General features: G+C 32.1%; 2 protein-coding genes across 2 annotated transcripts in view; one reads left to right on the top strand and one right to left on the bottom strand.

Annotated features, from left to right (window-relative positions):
* Positions 1-10,338, top strand: part of LOC129227452 (citron Rho-interacting kinase-like) — a 232,308-nt gene extending 221,970 nt beyond the window's left edge. Inside the window, exons 35-40 of the mRNA XM_054862014.1 lie at positions 143-251; positions 1,565-1,696; positions 3,748-3,828; positions 3,908-3,989; positions 9,618-9,809; positions 10,076-10,338. Coding sequence (XP_054717989.1) covers positions 143-251; positions 1,565-1,696; positions 3,748-3,828; positions 3,908-3,989; positions 9,618-9,809; positions 10,076-10,217 — 738 coding nt within the window. The 3' untranslated portion in view covers positions 10,218-10,338. The remainder of the gene's footprint in view (positions 1-142; positions 252-1,564; positions 1,697-3,747; positions 3,829-3,907; positions 3,990-9,617; positions 9,810-10,075) is intronic.
* Positions 10,339-13,694: 3,356 nt separating this feature from the next.
* LOC129227775 (tRNA (adenine(58)-N(1))-methyltransferase catalytic subunit TRMT61A-like) lies at positions 13,695-26,253 on the bottom strand. The gene is made up of 4 exons (XM_054862383.1): positions 25,800-26,253; positions 21,056-21,322; positions 15,902-16,056; positions 13,695-13,949 (listed from the first exon to the last, which is right to left on the bottom strand). Exons 1-4 carry the CDS (start codon positions 26,122-26,124, stop codon positions 13,749-13,751), a joined length of 948 nt encoding a protein of 315 aa, XP_054718358.1. The 5' UTR covers positions 26,125-26,253; the 3' UTR covers positions 13,695-13,748.
* Between the last annotated feature and the right edge of the window lie 181 nt (positions 26,254-26,434).

Below are 26,434 nucleotides of genomic sequence, written 5' to 3'. Positions count from 1 at the left end.
AGCTTAAATTTGTATAATGTGAGTGAAAGGTATCTTTTGCTTCGACTTTTATGCTCAATTTTGTTATTGTTTTTGCTGTAATTGTTGTATGTTGAAGTAATAAAGGTTAGCACTTTTCATTAAATTTGATATATACTTTCAGACCGTGGAAACAAATGAACCATGTAGCTGTATTCTCTTTGCTGAAAGTAGCGTAATTTTTGGGACGGACAGTTTTTATGAACTGAGTTTGAATAATTATTTATTAAAAAGTAAGGTTTTTTCATTGCTTTAGTTTGGTCAATGTTCATTATTTTCCCCTTTTGTTCCTCAAAAAAAAAAAAAAGTCTAAGAAATTGTTAAATTGTGGTTGTACGTGTAGGGAAAATGTCTAAAAATATATAGTCATTCAAAAGTATAGTTTCTTATTTTCGTACATGCACCCGTTCCTTTGTGTGATTAAAAACTTTATTTATAGACTTAAAAGGAAGGTAGTATGGGGTCAACATCAGATTGTCTGTGCACCAAATGAAGCTTGTTCCATTTTTTTCAACAAGTTAGAACAGGAGATATAAGAGTTTCTAATTTAGCAAAAATATTAGATTGAACTCAATTCAAGTATAGAGCTAAAAAGGAAAATATTACTGGAGACCACAAGTTTGAAAACAGCTTTTCAGATGTACAAAACAGCATTTTGCCTAAGCCAAGATCCCTTTAGTTAAGAAATTTGATACAAGTTAGTTTGGATCCTGGGGAAGGTGCATACTTCAAAGCATTTTTTTAAGAAATAATTTTGATGTATATCAAGCTCTTTCTTTTCCTTCAGGTGGGAGAAAGATTTTCATATTCTTCTAATTATTAAGTGTTTTTTAATTTTAGTATATTTTCTATGAGGTGAGTGGGATTTTCATTTTGTTCTAATCATAACACATGTTTTAATATGATTCTTCCTAGCAGACAATTTAATAGCCAATTAACATTGCGAAAAAATCTTCTGGGGCTGTTAAGTAGTGAGTAGGGGGGTAGAGCCTCCTAATGATTCAAAAAAGAACATTATGCAAAATGCTTTTTAAAAAATTATAGCAAACACTATCTGGTAATGAACGTACCAGTTTATGTATGGTTGGCAAGGCAGTACTTTCATCACTTTAGGTAACAGAACATGTGTAATATTTCTTTCCAGGTTCTCAATTTTACTAAATTGTAATGTCAAAGAAAATTATATTAGTGGCAGTATGTGTAAGAAAATATCTAAAAAGACATTTTTTTGAAAGTATAGTATCTAACATTTGTACATTAGTACATGCACCCATTCCTTAAAGTTATTAAAAAACTTTACCAAATTTTATTAAAATGTGATATCTTTATATTTGTACCATGTGTATAATATACAGCTATAGAATTTTTTGTACATTCTCTTGGAATTGGAGGGGAAACCTGGGTATTCAATTCCTATGATTCTAAGAGCTCATTGTTGTCTTGTATCATGCTCATAAGAATCTGACATTTTCTACTTGGTTATCTTTTAAATGTGAAAATTTGTATCTGTTAGATATTAATCAGTTAAATTCTTTTTTGATTTTAGAATTTCTGGATTTAAAAGATGAAAGCCTGACCTTTATAATTTATGGGGCTTCACAATTTCGCAGTTTCCCAATTGCTATATTTTCTTTATCAAGCTCAAATAAGCCTCAAGAATATCTTTTGTGTTTTCATGGTTAGTTAAAGAGCTTTGAAAGTATTTTAAGATAATGTATAAGCTGCTATGTATTTTAGATCCATTTTTTATGTATTAATAATATTATGTCAGATTTTATGTTTTACTTATTGGGGTTGTTACATTTATGTCGTGTTATGATTTGCAAACAAATTTAATGGTAAGGTTTCTTTTTACCTCAAAATTTTCTTCAAGCAAAGCTCATTAAATTGTGTACTACAATCATTATTTCATGAGAAGTTTCTTTTAATTATGTCCATTTTCTCTGATACTGTAAATGGGATTTCACAATTTTTCATTATTCAGGGTTGCTATCAAGAGCGCCCATATAGGGGGGTGCTCAATCCCCCCCCCCCCCTGGAAATGAGAACTTCTTTGCTTTTAGTGCTTTTTTTCTTTGCAGAAATGTATAAAAATTTCTTTTCGAACCATTAATGAATAAGTTATTAAAAATGTCAAATTTTAATATCTCTAATATATACTGAAATCGCTGTTCATGGGGAAAATATTCTGCTAAACCATGCAGAACATTTTTGAGCCCTCCCCCCTTAAAATTTTGCATATGGGCGCCCTTGATTGCTATGGCTCTTTTTTTTCTTTTGTATTATTTTATTATCTACAACAGGGATGACCAAACTGTGGCACAGAGTATTAAGAGTAGCACATCAAGGCTTCTTGAAAAATTTGTAAAAATTTAAAAATAATGTAATTTTAGAAATTTTGTCCTTTAGGAACTTAAACCTCTAAAAACCCTACTCAAAGTTAGAAAAAAAACATTGACACCCTAAATAATTATATTTATATATAAATATAAAGGCGTCAAAATAATTTCAATATAATAACTTTATCTGGCATGTCAAAGAATGCTCAGTTAAGTATACTTGTGTATCACATGAATGAGGGGATCTGGCCAGAGAAAATTGGGTTTGTTAACAGACCCTTCACAAAAATCCGATCAACCAAAACGGACCCTTCACAAAGTTCTAGTTAACTAAAGCAGGGCCCTCCAACCTACGGCTGGCGGGTCAAATCCGGCCCTTGAGCAGTTTTTTCCCGACCAGTGGGAAGCTTTTATTGAAAACATTTTTTTGTTTTAAATTTCATTATTTCTTTTTTAGCATTTAAAAAGAAAACTAAGCCAAAGAAAGTTGGAGAGGTAAAAATAAAATGTAATTAAAATACAGTGAATCCCAATTGATGATGTCCGGTCCGTCCTGGCAAACCAGTGTTTGGACAGTGTTTGTCACTCCTAAAGAGAAATTTAAAAAATAATAGTAATTTTGTTTTTGGTGATAAGGGTACAGAATATGAATATGGTATATTTTTTCTGTTCCTAAAAATGAGTATAACCTGCGAGTAGCTAAACCGAGATCCGCTGTGCACATTTCCCCAATTTGGCAAACAGCAAACTAGGAGAATTCAACAAGCGTAATCCAAGCAGAAACATGATTGAAAGTTTGTTGCCATGACAACCCAGGTCATCCTAGTTTCTATCAAGCAGGAGGAAACTGGCAAAGAATCACGTTTTCCGGTGTCAATCACAGTAATCCAAGCAGGCTTGGTTTGCTTGGGCAGACTGAATGTCAATGTTGGTTAAAATATTGGTTTCATAGCATGTTTATTAAGTAACAAATAAAAAATCTAAATTTGTTGTTAGTATGCATTCAAAGAAATTAAATGATGAGAAATTAAAGCATTTTTATACGTTCACGTTGTGGAGAATATGTCAGCAAAATGAATAATAAACAATCGTCAGCGTATGAAACTGTCAATCAAAAACAATGTTGATACTGCTATTTTTTGATAGGAAAACACATATTAATTAGAATAAATACTAAGAAAATTTTCTGACCATTTTGTATCAACTATAAATAATTTTATGATTATCTTGTTAACCAATCCTGCAAAGGTTGAATACACCCTTTCAATTTTCTTATTTGTTTACATGCACTAAAATTTTCCATATTGTATTGAAGTCTTCAAAAATGTATATAAGTTTTTTAAACATTTATTTTCCTTCTGTAAATGTTTTAAAATTAATCTTTGATTAGAAATGGGAGTATTTGTAAACGGTTCAGGACAAAGAACAAGACCTGATGACATGAAATGGTCTAAGTTGCCCTTGTCGTTTGGTAAGTGACTTGCATTAAAGTGATATGTTGATGCTGTATGAACTTTTAAGTGTACTTGATATAATATTTTTCTTTCCAGCATACCAGTCGCCTTATCTTTTCATTGTACATTTTCATTCCGTTGAAGTAATTGAAATTCCACCTGCTTCAGTTTCTGAAAGGTAAGACAGAAGAAAAGTATAAAGCTTAATGTTCAATAACATGAAGCAATAATTATCTGATCAGTTACATTGGTAATAGTTGTAATTTATGTAAAAGTAATAACATTTATTTAAAATATTTTTGTAGCATTTTTTTTTTTTTTTTTTTTTGTGAATTATTTCAAATTTAGTACTTCGTTTAATGAAGCTCAATTTAACAACTTTCTTATTTGGAGACGACTTTTCACGGTCCCAGATGCTCTACTAGTTTTAGAAGCATTCTATTTAAGAACACATTCTACTTAAGGATTTTCTGTGGTTCCTTGAAAGTTGTTAAATAGAGAACCAACTCTAATAAATGAATGCATTTAAGGCATGTATTGAATTAAATTCAAAAGCTTTTTGCTCACATCACAAATTACTAAGATCAATGTGGCTTAATATCTTAAATTAATTTATTCTGTAGTTGTTGCATTTATCAATCAAGCTCTGATGATATAATAATAAGAAAAACACTGAAATTCTTTTAAATTTTTCTTATTTTAGGCTCAAAGAAAGGGAAGAAAATTTGAAAGCTTTTAAGAACTGCGTAATCTATACTACTATCAGCCCTGCTTAAACTAATATTGTTGGTTCCAAAGTATAATATTCGCTTAAGCGGGGTATTTGATGATGTAGGGAAACGTTCTTTACTTTACTAAACTGATAACACTTGTCTAAAAAAGTACAGTAAACTCCCGATTATCCGCGGAATTGGGTGGCACAAGTGCCGCGGATAATAAAAATCGCGGATAACCGCAAAAAGACTAAAATGGGGGACAAATCAGGTAAAAATTGTCCTATCTCAAATTCTTAACTGTATTGATGCATAACACTTTCTGCAAACAGTGAAAATATATATAGAGTACAGTACAAATGTTTTGTATTTTTGCACAACTGAACTTAACATCAATAACAAACAAGTGTATGTACGATGAAAAACGCACAATAATAATAATAATAATAAAATTAAATCAAATCAATCAATCAAGCAAAAACAACTGAATGTAAAATTACAATAAAAAAAAAAAAAAAAAAAAAAAAAAAACAGCCACTGGTATTCGCTTTTTACTGCGAAAATACATGTTCGTGATTGTTTATTGATTCGCGGATAATCCGCCCCGCGGATAAACCGCTCGCGGATAATCGGGAGTCTACTGTAATTATAAATCAGTCACTATTTAAAAGAATTAATGTTAGGGGTAAGAAGTTTTGGAAAGAAGCTTCAATAAATAAAAATAATAATATAGTAATAGAATATTTATGTTATAAGAAAATTACATATACAATTTTTTTTAATGAAAGTAACTTAGAACTTAAGTTATGCACACAAAACTTTTGTTTCAGCACAACTTCCCTAGATTTCTTTTCGAAAATGTCCATAATAGACATTACTTGCTCAAAGTTTTTTGGGGACATTTTAGTCTCCACTTAGATTTTAAAAGTGCGTATTACGCCTAAGGAGCTGTATTTTGGCTGTAGCATTTGCTAGATGAAATATCATGTTCACAATCAAAAATTGTAAGGAATCTTCCACTTTGCCCTCCTAACATTGTCCATTAAAAAAAAAATTCTGTTCTTTTATGCTTTGAAATTAATTCATATATATATATATATATATATATATATATATATATATATATATATATATATATATATATATATATTTCTTCCCCAAAATGTTTACAAAAGCAGGCCGACTTTATTAGATTGGAGGAAATTACTCGATAAAAATGGGATCTTTAACATTATGTCTATTGGCAGGGTATCTGCACATATGGAAATTTATGGATTTCGACTATGATCGAAAATGGTCATGAAAACTGACATCTGGACATGGATTTTGAGTTCAAGAACATGCATATTTACTACAAATTAGGTGCAAAATTTATGCATCTTAGCCGTTTCTTAGGTGCCATTCATTAATTACGTAAGGGTCCCAAAGCGGGGGGGGGGGGGGAGAGGGGGTTGAAAAAATCTCTACATACCCTTATTTTGGGGGAGGGGGGGGGGTCAAACCCTTTCCTACGTAATATTTTACAAGTTGATATTCTATATTAGAAATAGCGCGATCAAGTGGTTTGGCAGTGATCGTATTTCATTCGCAGAAGGTAAAAAACGTATTAGGGCAAGTTGTTTTTTATGTTTTACAAAGAATAAATAGTTTAAAGTAATCATACTATGTATGGCGTGTTTTATTTTTAATTAGTATTGCATCATACACAAAAAAAAAAATTTTGAAAAAACATTGTCTAGATTCCAACTTTTTAAAAAAAATTTCGCGCAAAAAGGTTTAATTTATTAATAGTGAATTTAATAAAGATTCAAGTGATGTACGAGTAAGATTCATTATTTTATAATTTTGAAAAATGAAACGAAATCTTACATAAGAATAGGGGGAGGGATTTGAAAAATCTTACGTACCCTTACATGGGCGGGGGGTCAAATTGCCAAAATCATCCTTACGTAATTAATGAATGGCACCTTTTACTTATTAGTCCCGATTTTTAACACATTTCGAAATCTGATTGCATCCACTTCTATAATGCTCGCTCCTTTTTCTTTATGATGTTGTTCTTCCGTTTGGACCTCCCTATATGTCTGATTGCGTTGTTAGGGACTTTTTTTTTTTTTTTTTTTTTTGAGCAATCACGATTGCTTATTGTTCTAACTTGACTGTTTTTTGGCATTATGCTGATTTTATTTTCCCACCACCTCCCTCTGCCACCGCCGACTAGCTCCTCACGATGCTGCTCCTCTAGCGAAAACAGTCTTCAGGTTGCGTCCATATCCTACGCACACATGCATGTATACACACACACTCACATACCCACACATGCCTGCACACAGACACACATACATGCCTTCACACACATACATGCCTGCACACAAACACACGCACCTACACACATACCCACACACTCATGCCTGCACACAAACAAACATACACACATACCCACTTACTCATGCCTGCACACAGACACATGCCTGCACACACATACACGCCTGCACACACATACATACACGCCTGCACACACACACATATATACATACCCACATACACACACATGCCTGCACACAGACACAAACACACACACCTACATACACGCATACCCACTCAATCACACACACACATGCCTGCACATATGCAAAAAAACACGTGATTGCGAAAAACATAATTTGAATTCAGGATGTCAAAATTCAAATAAATTAATTTTTTTTTTCTTATTTTGCCGCTCCCATTCGAAGATAAGCATCAAAGATGTTTCCAGAGATTTATAAAAATTGCCATTAATTTTCAGCAGTGTCTTAAGCTAAGTTAGTCTAATGAATTAATTGAGGACGTTTAAAATACAGAATTCAGCTAATGTTTTAAATATTTGTAGCCTATCTTAAATCTTTGGCGGTATTATATCTGGCAGTGTCTGGTAAGTTAATTATTAGGTACTTTAATATATAATTTTTTTCTGATTATTTGTTTATTTTATTTATTGTAAACATAATTTTAGTACAGTCGAACCTCCATACATCGAACTTTCACATATCGAAATTTCAGCAAATTCTTATGTTCATTACATAGAAAAATTGTTTCTATTTATCGAAAAAATCTCTATATTTCGAAAAAAATTTCGAGACATTCGTAGATTTTTTTTTTTTTCCACTTCAGACTGTTTGTCTCATAAAAAATGAAAATTAGGGGAGAAAATTTTGTTCACTTAAGGTTGCTACGAAATTCATAAGGAATCTGAGGTTTAGGGCTGTGTAGATAGGTCGTTGCTCCGCTCTGGAGTTCTTAAATTCCCTCAAGTTTATTTCAAATCTAAGTTGTAACCAGTAACACTAAAATCAGTTTCAAGTTATCCTTTTTGTCTGTTGATTATCATTCCTAGTTTTTTAGCTTCAGTAAAAATCATTCAAGTGAAGTAGATTGATTTTTTACTTTTCTCTCGATTACACTGTTAAAACGAACCCCCCCCCCCCCTAATGTTGCGAATCCAGTTAATTGCAGAAGAATAAAGATGTATGACAGCGCAAAAATGTAATTTGTTAATTTTTTATTTTTCAACTTTCATTTAATCCGTTGCTCATATAAATTAGAAATTGGGTTTTATACACGAAAATTAGCTTTAATTTTTGTGATTTAGGAGATTTGTACGATAAAAAAAGATTGTTTCTATATATCGAAATTTCTATATATCGAATTTTTTTTCCGGAAATTTGCTGTTTCGATATATGGAGGTCTGACTGTATTTATTAAATTATTGCTATTCACAGATTTTTTTTAGAAAACTACCAGCTTTAAAAAATAATAAGTTTTAGATTCATTATTTGTTTATAAAATGAAATGTTTATTTTTAAAAAAATGCAAAAGGAAAAAAAATCAATGCTTTGCTGTTCACCAGTAGTTATACATATATTGTTTGAAACTTCTTTTATTTTGAAAAATCATTTTGCAACTAAAACTTTTTTACAGTATTTTTAGTGATTGAAAAATTGTGTATCACATGAGATTTTTCTGAGAAAAAATAATAAATTGGTTTTCATGTAAATTCTTACCTATATAAAAAATTTGTATGATTTATTGGTACTCAAAAAATGTCCAGAAATTTCAGATTTATAAATGTATGGTCCTTGGTAGCAAAATAATAAAGTTGAAACTCTAATTATTTTATTTCTATCACTAGTCATTGTTGCATAAATTGTTTTTTAGTTATAACAGTAGCTGAGCTAGTTACATTTCACTTTAATTTGAATTTTTATAAACATATGTCCAAAGCATAGATCAGATGGTTGCAATTTAATGTTCTTGTGAAAAATTAATGTTTTCTCTGGAAAAATTGCATTCCATGATCATGGAATGTTACGAGCAGAAATCATGGAAAGTCATGGATTTCAAAACTTGAAATGTAGCAAATACCTGTATGGGGAAATATTCAAATTTAGTAGGTTTTATTTTTATAATATTATAAATTAAGTAAGTTATTTGTTTATACAATACCTAATTAAGCGGGGCTTAACAAAATTTTTGGGTTTTGCTCCCATTTCTATAGAATTTAGGTCTTTGAGTCGATTTTTTTACTATTTTTAAAAGAATAAAAGAGCTTTTTTTCATAGTTAATTTTTAAGAAAATGTTCTTTAAATATATTATTTTGAATTATTTCAAAACTGTTATGACAATTAGTTTTTCCTCTTTCGCATAGTAAGGTTCAAGTAGCAGAAAAATCATGAAGATTTCACTAATGCTTTTGATACTGTTGCTAATATCAATTTGGAAATGACTCCAATTTTTTTTTTTCGAATGATATTTAGATTTTTTTCCCATGTTTGACAACTGCAAATTTTGAAATCTTTCTTGTAAGATTTTTTTTTTAAACTATTGGATAGGTGGTTGGTTCACAGATAAGATTCACACAGAACTCATGACAATTGTCAATTGCATATTTGTTTCAAAAAATTTAGAACAGATTAATGTAACTTTCCTCTTTTCTGATCAGTTTCAAAATGTGCTTTGTCAAATTAATGATTAATAAATGATTGGTTTTACTTAAAAAAATGTTGCTCCCCTTTTTGATACAACCATTAATAATGAATTGTGTTTTGGTTTATAGTGGCTTGCATGCTGTATTGAAAGTTCATAGCCCTCAATACTTGGGTCCAGCCCATTTGGAACAGTCTATTTATATATCTTCAAATAAAGAATCAGTCGTAGAGTTTATGTTAGTGGATGGCAGAGCCATTGGCCAGTCAGCATTTGACTTTCTGGATACTGATACAGCTGCAGAATCTTACAGCCCAAATAGGTGAGCATATAAATAATACAGTAGAGGATTGATGGAAGAGGCAGGACGAAACCAGGCATATGTATATGTCAAACTATTGAAATCTCTATTTTATTCATGCATTTGAAAAAAGAAAATTTTAGCAGTATAAAATTTATAATAATGTTTATGTTGTGGTTTGCTTACAATGCGAACTGATCTATAAACAATTAATGACCATTTAATACCATTTTAATGGTATTTATTTTTTAAATTTAACTTTTTAATATTTCTTGTTCTAATTGCAGTTCTAGCAAAACTAGTATTGAAGGAAGTGATGCTCTGGATTTTTCTTTCACGGATTCCATTGATGCAACTTTGCAAAACCCATCTGATGGAACTTCTCTTTGTTCAAAAACATCCGATGAATACTCTAGTGCAAGAAGTTGACAGCTAAAGTTTCCTGCACCTTATGGAATTTACTCCAGTGTCTCGAATTTTTATACCGAGTTTTAGTTTTATGCTATTTAGATCCATGTAAAATATTTTAATGTGTATGATTAATTTAAAATAAAAATTATATTTGATAGCTTTTAATGTTTTCAACCAATTGTTCCCACATTCCTTAAAAGGCAATAAAATAGCCAAAACAAATAAGAATAAAAATAATAAAGAATCATGCTATGAAATATTGTATTAAATAGGCAGCAGTAGATAGGTAAAGGGCAGTAACTGCAAATTTTTCTTTTTTTGCATTTTTTGTCAGTTTTGTTAGTTGTCTCTTAAAACAGTGTTCGTACGCTCCGGGAAAACAGGGAAAACCTGGAATTGTCAGGGAAAATGATACAGGTCAAAATGTCAGGGAATTTTCCAAATTTGCCCAATAAGTTTTTTTTCCCCAGGGAATTTTGCTTCATGAGATCTAATCTTCATTTTTATCGATGGTTCCAAAAAAACTGTTTAAATTTTGAAGCAAAATGACGCTAGCAATAAAAAAAGTGGCTACCCAAAAAAACTTCCGCAACCGCCATTTTTGACTCTCAATAGTTCCCGCGAAAACAATTCCTCAGGTGAACAGGAATTATGCACAAACTCAATAGGGAAGAAGACAATTTAATGCTTTGGGAGCACAAACCTGAAGATGGTAGCGTCTATCGGGGAAAATCTTTTTTTTTTTAAATCGGAAAGGCTATGTGTGAAACGTAGTCGCCGTCTTTGGTCATTCACAAGATGGAAGTAGACAGGATCCTTAAATGTCTAAGTTTCCAAAATCAAAGAATAATTGGATGTTTTCTTTAATTGCAAACTAATGAAAATAACGTAAGATGTGCTGAATTTTTTTTGTTATTATTATTATTATTTTAAATAACTTTTTTGAGAAATGAAAAGTTTTGTTCTTAAAACTTAATCTTACCCTTATTGCTTGGGACGCAAATGCGCTAAAATCTTTTCAATTGAATTGTAATTTCATGAAGATTTATTTTTTTGAAAAGTTTGTTTTCATGCTACCTGTTTAAAAAAAATATTTCTTATTTTTGGGCGTAGCCACCATATTTGGTCATTCCCAAGATAAAAGTACACAAGACTTTTAAGTGCCTAAGTTCCCAAAAACGGCATTGGATGTTTATTGCAATGCAAACTATTGAAAAAAAAAACACAACTTGCCTTTTTTTCCGGATAATTCATAATTATTTTCTGGAAAAATGCAAAATTTTATCTTCAGAACTTTTTTTTATTCTAATTGATTTAGACGCTTTGTGCTAAAAACTGATTATTTTGTTTTAATTGTAGTTTTTTAAGGATTATTATAACTACTTTTATGCTACAAATTCAAAAATCTACTTAATATCTTAAATTTTTCACTTAGTTGCCATATTTGGTCGTTTGCACGATGGAAGTAGACGTAAACTTCCAAAAACAGAATTGAATATTTATCTCAATGCAAACTATTGAAAGTAACATAAAATGTGTAACAAATTATGAATTTTAAAAAATTGACTATTTTCTAGAGAAGAAAAATTTTAATTTAAGCATACTTTAATGTGCAAAAGAAAAAAAAGATGATTGGCGGATGTTGATTTTTGTTATTTTGCATTATATGGTATGCCAATCAATGCAACAAGTTAATCAAATTTATACTGAAAAAAAGATTTGTATTTTGCGTAATATGTTTTGTGTTTTTTCTAATAAGAAAATAAAACAAAGTATTGTAAACCAAGTATTTTAAAAATGTGGATGCTAAAAGATTGCTGTGCGACTACAGCGAAACGCTAATATTACGCATGACATCGAAGAAACGCTAAAATAAGTTGAAAGTGCTTTGTTTTCAACAAGTAGTAAACCAATTGAAACAATTTTGAACAAAGTGTTAGGAAAAAAACTTAAAATTTAGAGAAAAAAAAAAAGAAAAAAAAATATAGGAATTTTTTTTTTTTAATCTAAGGGGAAAAGTTTAGGTTCTTCAGCATTGGCTACTTTAAACAATTTTAGTTGTTTTTAAAATATTGCTTTTTAAACTTAATTTTTAATAAAGCGAGTAACCAGGAATTTTCTAGAAAACAACCTGGAAAAGTCAGGGAATTTTTTTTTAGCCACAAGTGTATGAACCCTGTAAAATATAATTCTTTTGAAGGATTATTCAAAAAGTAAGGAACATTTCGTAATTAAAAAAAAAAGTATATATACATACAGTATGCGCCGCTTAATGTAATCAAATGGGTACAAATAGTTTTATAACAATAGCCGGTTGATAACAATACCGAAAAGAATCCATGATACACAAAATGGGGATTTTATCTAGTTATTTTTGCAACTGAAAATTATGGAATAACTCTTTTTTTTTTACATCTATGAAAGCATCCGCCTGACGCTACAAAGTCTTTTTTGCCCCTATTAAGAGCAAGATCTTCTGCTTTTTGCAGCATTTACAATTTGTTTACTCACGCATCCTTTTCCCTAACATTTGTAAACCAGTTTCAAAGCAGATTCAACTTCACCATCTTTTCCAGCACGGTTTCACTTGTTTAAATGCTCATTTAGCTTCACTTTGTTTTCAATCTTGTCACAAGTTTTTAGGGTCTTACAAAAGAACACTTGTAAGCATTTTTAAGCCTGATGGAACAGCATTTTCACATCGGAAAATTATCGTTTGTGCAATCTCATTTTAAATTAGCTTGAATAAAACCATTCAGAAGGTTGTCACTTTTTTTTCTCGACTGTGACTAAATAAAATTTTGTCTTGTTTTGAGGTAAAAAATTTCCCTTTTGATTATTATTTGGCAATTTATCTTTCTTTTTTTTAATTTGTACTGTCAGCAGAGGATAATCAAGTATTTTAGCTGTATTTATGTAAGGTTGCATTTAATTTATTCGGGAATTTTTGATTTGCCGTTTTTTCTTTAAGAATCATTATTTTGATGGGAAATTTTACAGTATTTTTTTTTCCTCTAGCTGAAAAGCCTGGTTGTTGAACATGTGTCACTTGGCAAAACTTTTATTCACGCGGTACACCATGTAAAGTCAGGCAACGCAGCAAGTAATAAATAAAACAGTAAAATAAATAAAAAAGTCTTTCAAAAAAAAAAAAGTATAATAAAAAGCATGTTTTGGAATAGCTGAGAAAAATTTCGGAGGGGATTTGAACCCGAAAACCCCATCCTTTAAATATGGCGATGAATAATATATATTGTATGCACTCTTTGGCTCTCCCAGAATGCAGTTTGGCAATTTCAATTCTAATTTCCCTTTTGTTTGTGTGTGTTATGCATAAATGTTTAAATAAATTTCAAGTACCATGTGGTTAATGTGCAAGTATTTGAAATTAATTCCTCCATCACATCAACCAAAAACTGTGATCTGTATGCTATGCAAATTGAAGGCTGAAACATATGCCACTTTCTAAGTTTCCATAACTTTAACACTTACATGAATGAATTTTTTATTTACAGTGAAAACCATAATATGACACTTTGTAGCTCAATATCATTGTGATTCACTGAAATTCAGAAAAGAAGCATAAGTCAGGTAACCAGTATGTCCAGCACTCTGCAAGGGAGGTAATGCTGTCCAATGAGTAACAGTTTCACCATCTTTCATTGGTTTTTCTTGATTTGATTCTTCTACTTCCTCTTCTACTTTTTCTTTTTGATTAGCTTCTGGTGTGAGTTTAACGCGATCATATTTCTGCAAGAAAATATGTTTCAATTTTAATAGGAAAGGAATTACAACCAGGATAACTCAAGAACACTGACAGCTGTTCCGATTCAATTACATTTCACAATTACTCACTTTAACTAATCATTGATGACATGTGTATAAAATTGACCTTGTACATTTATGCAGGTGGACAAAAATATGGAAAAATATCAGACAAAACATATAACCTTGACTAATGTGCCATAGTATTATAGGGGGGTAGCATAGCATTGGAAATGTGGTACAGGGTTGACGTTGTTATGGATAAGTAAAAATAACCTTTTTTTTCTTAAAGAATCTTAACAGGTGCCCTTAACATAGATGGTGTAATTTTACATAACTCTGAAAAGATTTCAAATTGCAAATAATGATAATAATGAGTGTATGAAATTTATTTTGCTCAAAACTAAAAGAAAGTTTGTAGACAATTATAACAAGAAGTTCCATCCAGAATTACAAAAGCCTACTTTCCCGTATGCTATTATCAACTTTCTAGTATGTGATCAATATTCTCGAAAAATTGCTAAAATGGCAAATTATTTTAAACATTTTAACTAGATTTTTAGAAATAAAATATGTCTTGCTCATTTAAAGAAAAAGATGCGAAAAAGTCAAGTTAAAATTTTTGTCCATTAAAAAAAACTTAGTTCGCTTTTGAAAAAAAAAAAAAAAAATGAAAAATAAGAGTTCATCAAAATAAATACAATATGTCAAAAAAATAAATAAATAAATAAATTTGTTTTTGTTTTTTACCCTGTTGCCAAAAAAAAACTTAAAATAAAGTTCGGATTTTTATAAAATTTTGTATCTGCTCTTTCTATGCATTTTAGAAAGCATATGCAATATTTTTGGAAAATTTCAGTCGTTTAGGTTCCACAGAAATGCATAGCAACAGTAAAGTTTAATAACTAAAAAAAAACCTGTATGAAACGATTTGGGGGGGGGAGAGACAGACAGACAAATCGACATTGTCCCCACCTCAGTACCCTAATTTCCAATATTTAATTTTTTGATTTTTGTTTAATCATATTACTTAATTTTGACTTTTTTGTTCTTTGCAATATTTTTAAGATGCATTAAGCCTTTATTCATGCTTTATTTTCTTCTTTCTTTGACTTTTACTGGGAAAGTAGGCTAAAAATGAATACTTCAATACATAATAGCTAAAAAACTATATTATATTCAAGTATACCAAACAAATTAAAATAACTGATGCGGAGACTCATTCTGAACCTATACATAAAGCAGGAGTGCTGAGGGTTTGGGAGAAAGGGGGCATGGTGCAGGGGGGGGAGGTTATTTCATAGGAAATATGATCTTATATTGGGGGATGGAGAGGGAGCTTCCCTGCATAAATGTTAAACATAATTTTACGACAACAAATATTGAATAATTCGTCATTTTTCTATAGATGTATGTGTAGCAGTAGTTTCACACAAAGGATTCTTTTTATATCAATGTTCAAAAAAAGCAAGAGATTGCACCCAAACCTGTTTTTGTGAGGTGGATAAGGACCACATTAAAAAAAATCACTTTGAACTTCACGAGTAGCTATAAAAAAATTTTTTTTGCAATAATGATGAAAAACATTTTTTTAATGCGGTGTATAGAAACCGTATCAAAAAGTGTCACATAGAAAATAACCTAAAAAATTTGCAAAATAACTATGAATTGCTTGTTTAAATGAAATTAAAATAAACCAAGTGATGATAATTTTGTTGAATTGTCAGACAAAATTTCCCAAAGAAGGAATTTTTTGGGAGGTCACAGTGGCTTCCCATTGGTGTGCCCATGTGGTCACTTGAAGATACTACCTCACACTTGTTTTAAAAAAATAATTTTGTCAATTGACTTTTAATCTGAATGAAATTCTCGTATACCGCAGAAAAAAAATTTGCACAAAAACAGGTTTCAGTGTATATAAAAGTAGCAAAACTTACATCAAAGCTTATAATTGTTTGAGTGATTTTTTTCACTTCTAATGTCCTCTGTAAGCATTCAACTGTTACAATATCTCGAAAACCAGACACCTGCATTGCTAAACAGGTTCTCTGTACCTGCTCAATACATGGTGAAAAGGAACAAATACGGCCACCTAAAAAAGACATGCAAACCACATAAAAATTAGCAAGACAACTTTTAATATTTTTAATTTGAACACTTGGATGTACAATGCTGAAACTTTTTGTATGCTACTAAAATTTTTTCGAAAGGAATTCTGGAAGGAAGTCTGTGGCAGGCCTGCGTCCAGGAAACCCCATAGCACCTACAGCCTTGAAATTTTGCACAAAATTACTTCAAAACCAGGGAAGGGGTGCACCTGAGGTTTTATTTTTTTTAATTTGAATTAGTTTTTTTGTAATTCATTTTTTAAGCTCAAATTTTGCGTAAATTGCCTATGAAAGGGGTGAAAAATTACTTGCACATATTAATATTATATATCATTGGAAAGGGTAGAATTTTTCGCATTCCACGCAATTTGTTTCAATGCTCTAACTTAACTACAGCGGGAGTTATTTGTGTCTTTCGCTCGAACTTTTTAGGTTTAGCTAAAATTTAGGCACTACTTTCTTCATTAAATATATCAGTAAAAAACGAAGGAATTGTCCCAGTTTTCTTTTTGACACCACTGAAAAGAGCGGCTTTTTTTACTCCAGATCTAACTCGACCTATGGTCGAAAAACTGAGTTTGAATAATCTCATCTTCATTAAAATTATTGATGTTTTATTTGGCGTTGCCATAGTTACATCTTTTCAATTTGCATGTTTCTTCTTTCTTATTCACAAACTTTAAGGATTTCGATTTTAAAGGAAAATCTTAGGCTCAACTTAATTCCAGCTCTGAGCTAAAGAGCAAAATATGTTACTAGAGAACACGAATATGAAAGCGACTTTTCAAACGTACAAAACTGCAGTTTTTCAATGCTCATGAGCCCCTTGCTATAGTGCCTAGAAAGAGTAGTGTGCCGATCGACGGGGAAAAAGTTAGGTCAGATCTGAGGAAAAACCAGATGGCGCTGCGCTCGAGGTGTATGTTATGCTCCTCAATCAGACTCATTTTAAATCAGCGAATGCATGCTCATTTCGCAGTTTAAAAGCCCCGTTTTTCGGATGGAACTTATTTCTGTGCAAAAGACAAATTCTGTAATAAGTGCTAATTGTTACTTGGGTGTTCATTTATTTTTTGAAGCATATAAAATTACCTTATGCTGATTTATAATGCTTTATTTCTTCCAATGTTCAACTTTGATGCCTCCATTAAAAGCCTTAAACGCTGTTTCATGAAATATTCACGAAATAAAGGTAAAAAAGAGAAACGCGGAACTAAATTGTCACAAAATCCCGCATCTACTTATGTAAACACCGCGAAATTGAACGTACATCTCGACCTCACTGCCATCTAGCGGTTTTCATACAATTTGTCTTCAAGAATCGTGGGAAAAAAAGCGCCTCTCGGCACACTACTCTTTCTAGGCACTATACCCTTGCCCTTACGTCTCTGCAAGTTGGTACACGTTATTTTGAAACTTGGGGAAGGGGTGCTTTTTGATCCAAAGGGAGCTTTTTAATCTGTTTCTTTTTAACTGACGATTTAAATCTTTGCGAATCAAATAAGATTGTGAAGCAATCTTCGGGGGTTGGTGAGCGTTAGTCAGCAGGGGGCAGAGCTCCCTAGTACATTTAAAAAACTGATAAAGATTAAAAGTATGACCTTTTTTAATGCCATCTATCAAGAAAATTTTTATTTTTAACTTATGGCAAACTATCAAAATTCCTAAGTACCAGATTCATTGCAACACATTTTGATGTAAAGCCAGAATTCAAGTTTGGGAATCATTCTTAAATATATTTTGAATAAAATATTAGAATGGTAGCTTTAAATTTCTTTTGAATTAAAAAAAAAAGTGAACCCAATTGAATCTTGTATGCCTATTAAATAATCCTTCTTGAAAACCTGCAAGGAAATCTGTGTATGTACTCAATGTGCAAAGTACTCATGTTTGCACATTGGAAGTCATATTTCTTAAATGTATAATTTTTTTTTGTTGTTGTTGTTGTTTTTTAAGCATTCTTAGAGGATTGCAATAAGAAAAACTAGAGTGAGAGAAAAAAAGGATTTAAATGTTTACACCTTACAGTTTTTTGCAAACCCATGCAGGGATTTTTTTTACAGAGATTTTAATAGAAATTTGAACATTAGCTCTATGGAAAACTTGCTGAGAATTGCCAAACGGACACTGGATTTGATCTCTCATTTTTGGCGTCAAATTTTTTGCGATAAATATCACCAAGTTGTTCTAAATTTACATTATTACTTTAGTATATAGCAAAATTACATTGATTTATTAAAAAAGATGAGTAAAGAACCCTTTTGGGAACAACTCATTGCAAGCAAAAAGGGAGCTTCACAACAGGTCCATCATTTGGGTGGAATCAGTAGAGGCAATGTCCCCCCCCCCCCCCCACCCCTGCTGCTTTTAGAAGTTGATCTATTTACATATAGGTGGGTGTGATTTTTGTTGGTTTTTACAAAAATAACTCCATCCTAGAACCCAAAAATTATTGAAATGACAGGCTTGGTTCACAGCTGGTCCTTATATAGGTCCTACATATGAGATTTAAACCTCCTATAGTTTTACCATACTATGTATAGTGCAACTCACTAAGGAATGAGAGATACTTACCCACAAATATCAAGATAAATTGGCTTAGAGATGGCTAAAATGGATTATCTTGTTTGGGCTAATGGTTGGGGCTAGTGCGGACAAATTTTACATTTTTGGGAAAAAATATACTAAACTGTTTTAACTGATATATTAAAACATTTGGCAGAATAGTTATTTAATATTTTATTTTGTTTCAAAAAAAGGTTGTTTTTGTCCACACTAGCCCCACGACATGGGGCTAGTGTGAACAAGCTAGTAATTAAGCAACAGTGGATTTAAAAGCATAAATAAATCAATTTTAACCTAGGTAGCAGATTCCTAGCCATTGTTAACCTAGACAAAGCATATTGTGCAGCTTATGAATTGCCTTTGCTTTGAAAAGAAATTATTTCAAAGACCAATTAAAATGTTTGAAAGTTATTCACTTTTATTAAGTTGAAAAATGGCTATTTTAATACAGAAGAGAATTTTTTTCTTGACTAATTATTAAAGAAATCAACATTAAATGTTATGTGAGATGTAAAGTGGAACGTGCTACCAGCAACATCTGGCGATGTTAGTTTCCCTACAATTTCATTTCATGATATTTAAGACTAGATCTTTTACATAGGGAGAAAAGAACAATTTTCTGTGCTCCAAAGAACTATTTTGTTCACCTTTTTTCCCTTTACAAATGAATAATGAAATCAGTTGATATGTATACTACAGGGTATCCGCTACGGTCAGTTTTTTTCAAAATGCGAAAATAAAGCAATGCTTTTTTGCTCAAATAATAAATTAAATTTTTAAAAAATAAAAATGTATGATCCTAGAGAAGAAGCATGCATGGTGATAATCAACTTAAATCTTTTTAAATCTTAGCTAAGATGTTTAAACTACTATTAAGTTCAATAACACTTATCCATTATTATGTCCGCCCAATAACTGCTGTATTCGGAGGAGGGGACTGCAACGTTCTAAAAACCAATCATGTGTTTTCTTTTTTTATTTTAAGTTAAAAAAAATAGCTGCTATACTTATTTCTTCAAAGATATCACGGATGAAATACAAATTTTATTTTCAACTGGAGAGGAAACACACTGAGGAATACATAAAAATATCAGAATCTAACATTTTAGCATTTTGCTAAAATTTTCCCTTCAATTTTACCTTTTATGCTAAAGAACTTTTGAACCCAGCTTAAACCCTGTTTGTATACAACTACCATTCATTCAACACAGTGCAAACAGTTATTTCATAACTTGACCAACACGAAGTCACATGCATTATACCAGACAGCCTGGTTACCATATCCTAAGACTGCAGTTTTGTTCTAGAACTCCTCAGTTAGGAATAGTGAATAACCAAGCTGGATGAATATGTCCTCTTGTTGAAGCTAAGAGAGCCAACAAACTGGTAGGTAAAGTGAATTTATATCACCAGGGAGCAGTAGCGTAACTACAGGGTCTAGCGCTCCTGGCGAACTAAAGAAATTGCGCCCCCCCCCCCCGGGTCGCCTATGTGGGAAGTCATCGGAGGTCATTGTGACCTCCCAATTTTTGTTTTTAATTTTTTTTGAATATTTTGATTAATTGATTTGACAAATAGGAGGCAGCATTGTAATTTTTTTCTTTTTTAGAATTGTTTTCAATGATGCCCAACGTTCCTTCTCAGTTGATTATATACAGTTGGCTCTCTGTTTAACGACTTTCAAGGGACCACAAAAAATCGTCCTTAAGTAGAAATCGTCCTAAAATAGAATGCTTTTAACACTATAGTGGACCTTCTGGGACCGTGAAAAGTCATGGTTAAATAGAACATTGTTAAACAGAGAGCCAACTGTATATTCCTTCTAGCTCTTTCCCTTGCAATTTTTTTTGAAATTTTTTTAAAGCATTTTTTAATTTCTATAATTAAAAAAAGAAAAAAAAAACATTTAAATATATATTTTTTAATCAGTCGAAATGCTACCCCCCCCCCTGGCTGCTGCACCCCTGGTGAGAGCCACTCCAGTCAACCCCTAGTTACGCTACTGCCAAGGAGTGTCGGCAGTATGGTGCAGTTAAAATTCGTAAATAAGAGGCAAAGCTTGGGTATTTAGCAGTGAGTTACCACCTCTAAGGCAGAACCACATGCATTATAACAGACAGCTGGGTTATGACATCCTGAGACTGCAGATTCGTTCTACCCGGCAAGCTTATCTCTGTGGCCTGTTGTTTTGTTTAATGTTATAAATCTAAAAGTATGATAGAAATTTGTCAAACATTCAGAAATTGGATTTTGAAAAACAGATGCATTTAATAAAAGAAGCATCATTTTAGTATGAGACATAATCTTCAGTAGGGTGAGGTGTAACCCAAGGTCTCAACCTTGGGTAGTAAAAGGTTGGGCACCACTGGCTTAAAATAAAAATCACTGGTACTTAATGGCAATAAAAGGAAAACATACCTGATTCTTTAATGGCAGTAGCAGCATGGGGAACAGCCTCCCATGGATTAGGAAGATCTAAGAAAACAGCATCGGCAACTCTTTTTATTCCAAATCCATCTGAGCACACATCTCTTCTCTCCACTTTGACCAAGTGGGACAAACCATGAGATTTGAATTCTTCTTGAGCGACTTCAGCTCGTTTTTCATGGAATTCAAAAGTGTGTAGGAAGCCATCAGGGGCAATAGCTCTAATCAATGCATGAGACAAGGAACCACTGCCAGTTCCTAAAAAACAGGAAAAACAAAAACATATAAATATAATACAGATAAACTTCCTTTTTATTTATATGGAAGAGTGTAAATTTTCTTATTACTTCATCTCTGTTTGAAACTATACATCATAAATTTTTTCCCTTAAAAGATACTTTCATCCCTTTGCGTTAGTTTTTATTTAAACTCAAAGGGATGCTGATGAAGATAAGCTTTGAACACAAAGAAAATTTTTATTTTCAGTTTGATTATCTTCTCCTTTGGCAACAATGTATTAAACAAAAAGGCAAAATTTTTTTCAGCAGTTTATGGCGCAGATTAAAAAGCTTGAAATTAATATGCAAGGTAAACCAGCACTAGCGTAGTTGTAGCACTTATTATACATCACCAAGGAGTGCCCGAAACTAAGCATGAAATTTAAAAATTGAGATTAAAACATATACGTTTTAATTGCAATAGATGAGCCTATAGGCTAAAAAGCTTCAAAATAAAATAGAGAGCTGAGAAGCCGTAGTGCTTACTGAAGCAACCATTATACCTCTCAGCTGGACAGGACCCCTGCAGATTTAGGTTAATTTTTGAGCGACTATAATTTCTATCTGTCTTATTCCAACAGTAAGTCTCCACTTTGAATTCAAAAGATTCGTCCAGAAAGTGAAAAAAAAAAAACCTTTTCAATTCAGGAATCTTGCAAACTTTGTCAAGAATCTGCAACCAGTCGTCGCACCGTTGCGCTGTTTCTGCTACCAAGCTTGGCGCTTTTAATGGTGATTCTTTGTTGTTGTTGATGGGGTCCTTCCTTTAGAAATTCAAAATTGAAGATTTAAAAAGGCTATTTTAAGACTATCTTCGGAAATTTTGAGTAAAGGCTGTCTTTATGGATCTCCCTAAGAAATTTTTCAAAACTTAAATTTTAAATACTGAACTTCAGGCAACATTGAAAGAAGGGGGACACTGCCACAGAAGTCTAGAAGTTGATGTGCCAAAACTCAATTTTTACTATCTTTCACATGTTAAGAGAAAGGTCAGATTTCAGAGGCTCTTCTCAAAAATTTCTTGATATTAAAATTGTTGAAATGCAATTTCAATTTATACACTGAGAGAGACGTTGGGTTAGGACAATGATTCCTGAAGTGAGTGCTGTAAGGCTAGGTGTGCTATACAAAGAGTATTAGAGATACACTAAGATGGCATGAAAACGGAAAAAGTTTAGAGAATCCCTGGGTTTGGAGGTGGGTTCTCTCCCATGAAAATATTTTGAAATTTAAGATCTGAAAATACATTTTTAGACAATGTTTTGTTTCTGGAGTTTGAATGGCTTTCCTAGAAATTTTTTTTACATTGAGTTATCTTTAATGCAAATTTAAGTTATCCTTGGTAATAATAGGGAAAATATTTGGAAGCATCTCTCCTAAAAATGCATTACAAAGCTTACAGTTTTAGACAAGGGAGAAGCAGGAGAGGTTTCAACTTTAAATTGCTTTGAAATTGAAGTCCTAAAAACATGCTAGTCAAGTTACAAAAGCGTAAGAAAGTGGAAAATCCTCCAAAAAGTTTTTAGAAATCGATGTACTATAACTATAATTTTGAGAAGTTATTTTTGGTGACACTTAAGAGAAAGTGGGGTATCTTTTCCCTAAAGAAAAGGTCCTGTGTGATATAACTCATTTACATGTGTTCATACAAAGAATTTTATTCTTGTTAGAAGTGGGGATGTATGATCACTCCATCCCCACCTGCTATGAGACTGTCATGTTAGATTGGTACTGCATTATGATGTAGATTCTGTAATTACCTCGCATGTCGGAAAAAAGCGAGGTTGACCAGCATGCCGGGAAATTTGAATTTTCGGGCATGCCGGATAATTTGAGGCTTATTTTGCAACAAAACAAAAGTAAATTCCCCCATTCAGTTTCAATCAGAAAGCAAACCACTGTAAGAAAAATAATAAATAAATTCAGAAAGTAACCTTCTTTCAAAAAAATTGTGTATTGCATATATAATATGTGCTTCTTATTTATGGTAGGTCATTATTAATGGATTTAATTATATGCCAATAAAGTATTTAATTCAGAAGCAATCATCGTTACTGCAATTTGTTCATAACTTTTTTAAATAAACCATTTTAGGTTCCTTTTAGAGAGGTAAGTTTAATTTTTATTTATTGAATAGATGGTACATTCTTTAAAACTTGTTTAGTGGTGGAAACTTATTGTTTAAATGTTTGCTTACTTAGTTTTAACTTAATTTTTATAAAATTATTCGTTATTAAACAATATTTTTCTTTTTGAAATAAGAAATGACATTGCTAGTAAATATTTTTACAAAATTAAACTGTTTATTAATACTAATAAAATATGTATAGAACTTATATTCATTTTTAAGCTGAACATATTTTTTATAGTATTAATTTTTTTTTCCTACCCTCGATTTTTCCGGTATGCTGAAAAGGACCAAGCAAATGTTATTGAAAATCTGGTAACCCCCGAATTTTGTGGCGGCATGCTGCATAATACGGGGTAATACAGTATTCCTACACCATCAGCCCTAAGCCTTCACATGTTGTGGCATGGGTCACATTAAATCCTCACCTTCCCCTTTATAGATGTTTCACCAGATCTATATCTGGTCAGTGCCGTGAGTGGTAAACTAAGTAGGCTATAGGGCAGCGGTTCCCAACCTTTTTTACGTCGGGACCCCCTTTTCACAAACTTAACAACCCATGATCCCCTATATGTACCCCATATGGTGGACCATATATATGTTTTTTTTTTTATTTCTACACTGATTGCAGAAATTAAAAAAAAAGAAAGTCTTTATAACGTAAAAAATACTTGTACATTTCGACACTTTTCAAGTCCTTGCTCCTTAAAAGTGACAAATGCAGGATTCGGTTTTTGGAGGAGCTGATGTGATAAAAATCTCATATAGTCTCAATGTCTCCAACTTTCATTGATATGAATGAGGGCATTTACTATCAACAAGGCCGTCACGAGGTCAAAAAATTTAGAGAGGAGGGCGTTTAGCAGATATTCAATTTCTTTCAAATGTACCTGTATATATATAAAGAGAGAGATTCCAGATTTTTCTTTGGTGTGGGGGATGGGGAGAGTATCATTACCAGCATATGAGCAATCAAATTACGAATTGCACAAAATAAGCAAAGAAAGAGGAAGAACAACATGATTCTACAATCGTAAGTCTAACATTTGCGAAGTTCCAACCCCGGAAAATGTTCGAAATTAGAGTTCTAAAATTTTAGTTTACACGATCTCTGGTGATCTTCGGAGGAAGAGAGGTCCAGGAACTTTTGTAAATGATTCAAAACCGGAGACTGCCTCTGAAATTTCTTGAAATTGAAGTATGAAAACTTAAGTTTCAGACGATTTTTAACGTTGGGGGAGGGGGGGGGGAGAAGGATATATGGGATATACTCTCTAATTTTTCGAAAATGAAAATGATATGTCATAGTTAGGCTCAGTTGTAGGCTGTCTTTGTTGGAGTTATGGGAAGAAAAGGGATTCGGGCGACCTTTCCACAGAATTTTTTTGAATTTGACATCCTAGAGACGCAATTATAGGCCATCTTTGCAAACGTTAGGGAAAAAAGTTTGTATTTGGAGTATTAATGTAATGCAGGATGTAAAATATCTCCTGGTACTTTTTCGGAGTTGAAGAAAATTGTTTGCAATTTAAGTTCCAAAAAAAAAAAAAAATAAATAAAAAAGAATAGTACGTAGGTTATCTTTGATGACAAGGGGAAATGTTCGGAGACACTCAACTGGCATTTTTTTGCAATTTAAGCCATAAAAGCTAAATTTTATATGTTCTCTAAACATGTGAAGGAGGACAGTAGCCACTCCCCTTGAATTTTGTTCGAGATTAAAATCCTAAAAACCCATTTCTTGGCTATTTTTTATCAAGTAAGGGGACCGGATGGAGGATGAAGTTCTGAAGTTTTTTCCGGAATATTTCCAAAATTAAGCCTTAAAAATGGAACTACAGGACATCTTTCAGGAAAGAAAATTGGGGTTCAGAGCACCTTGCATAGAAATGATTCGAAATTACAGTTCCAAAAACAAAATTTTGGACAGGTTTGGGTGATGTTAGAGAGTGAATTTGGGACTCTTTTGCGGAAATTTGTAGAGCTTGAAGTCCCTAAACCAAAGTTTAAGATAATCTGAGAAGACGTTGGAGGGTCAAGTACTCTGGCATGAGAGGGGGGTGGGGGGGGTACTGACCGTAACTATACAGCCCTTCTCCTGGATTTGCGATTGTGCTCAAGTATTGATGATACTCTGAAATGATGCTAATTTTCCCTTATGTATTTTATTTTTTAAACTATGCAATAATGCATTTTTAAAAGAAAGGGATAATATTGCGACTCCTTAATAAATGCTTCGCGACCCCCTATATGCAATTAAGTTTTCGGATACGGTTCCGTTTTCAGTAAAGCAATAAATTTTAACTTCATTTTCCAAGCCATACCTTACCAGCTTCACAAACAATTGATCCTGGCTTCAAGTCTAACTGTACAATGATTAAACTAATATCAGCTGCATAAAGAATTTGTGTCCGATGCGGCAGAGTGATTGTCCACAGTTCAGGAGTTGGGAAAAGGACATACACCCAACCTTTGGTACAACTCACACAACTTCCAAACTTACTGCCGATGATGTCATTATGTTTTAACGCTCCATATTTACTCTGAAAAACTTCATCACGTTTCACTGTCAGAGGATACATATGACGAATATCTAAGTACACGATAACTAAATCTCCTTCTTCTACTAAGCTCTTATATTTTAACATATCCATGCTGATTAACTGAGGAGTTAGATGATAAAGTAAAGTATTACAACTTGTTCAGTTAAATATTTACAATAAGAAAGAATTTACATAAGAGACATGCTCCTCAGGAGCATCAACTCTTCAATGTTTACGAAGCAACCGATCAACTCGGGGGGGGGGGAGGGGGAGCAGTCACAATTGCAGCTAGTTAAAGTGCACATGCCAAGCCGAGAGTTTAAATCTTTTTAAAAACGTATTACAAAACTGTTCGCTCATGATTTTGATGTTATAATAAAGAAAATAAATATTTCTGCGAGATTAGAAAAGCAACAAGAAC

Source organism: Uloborus diversus, chromosome 8 (assembly GCF_026930045.1).
Source record: "Uloborus diversus isolate 005 chromosome 8, Udiv.v.3.1, whole genome shotgun sequence".
NCBI classification, from domain to species: domain Eukaryota; kingdom Metazoa; phylum Arthropoda; class Arachnida; order Araneae; family Uloboridae; genus Uloborus; species Uloborus diversus.
The sequence above is the reverse complement of the archived record's forward strand: the minus strand, read 5'-3'. Positions and strand labels throughout refer to the sequence as shown.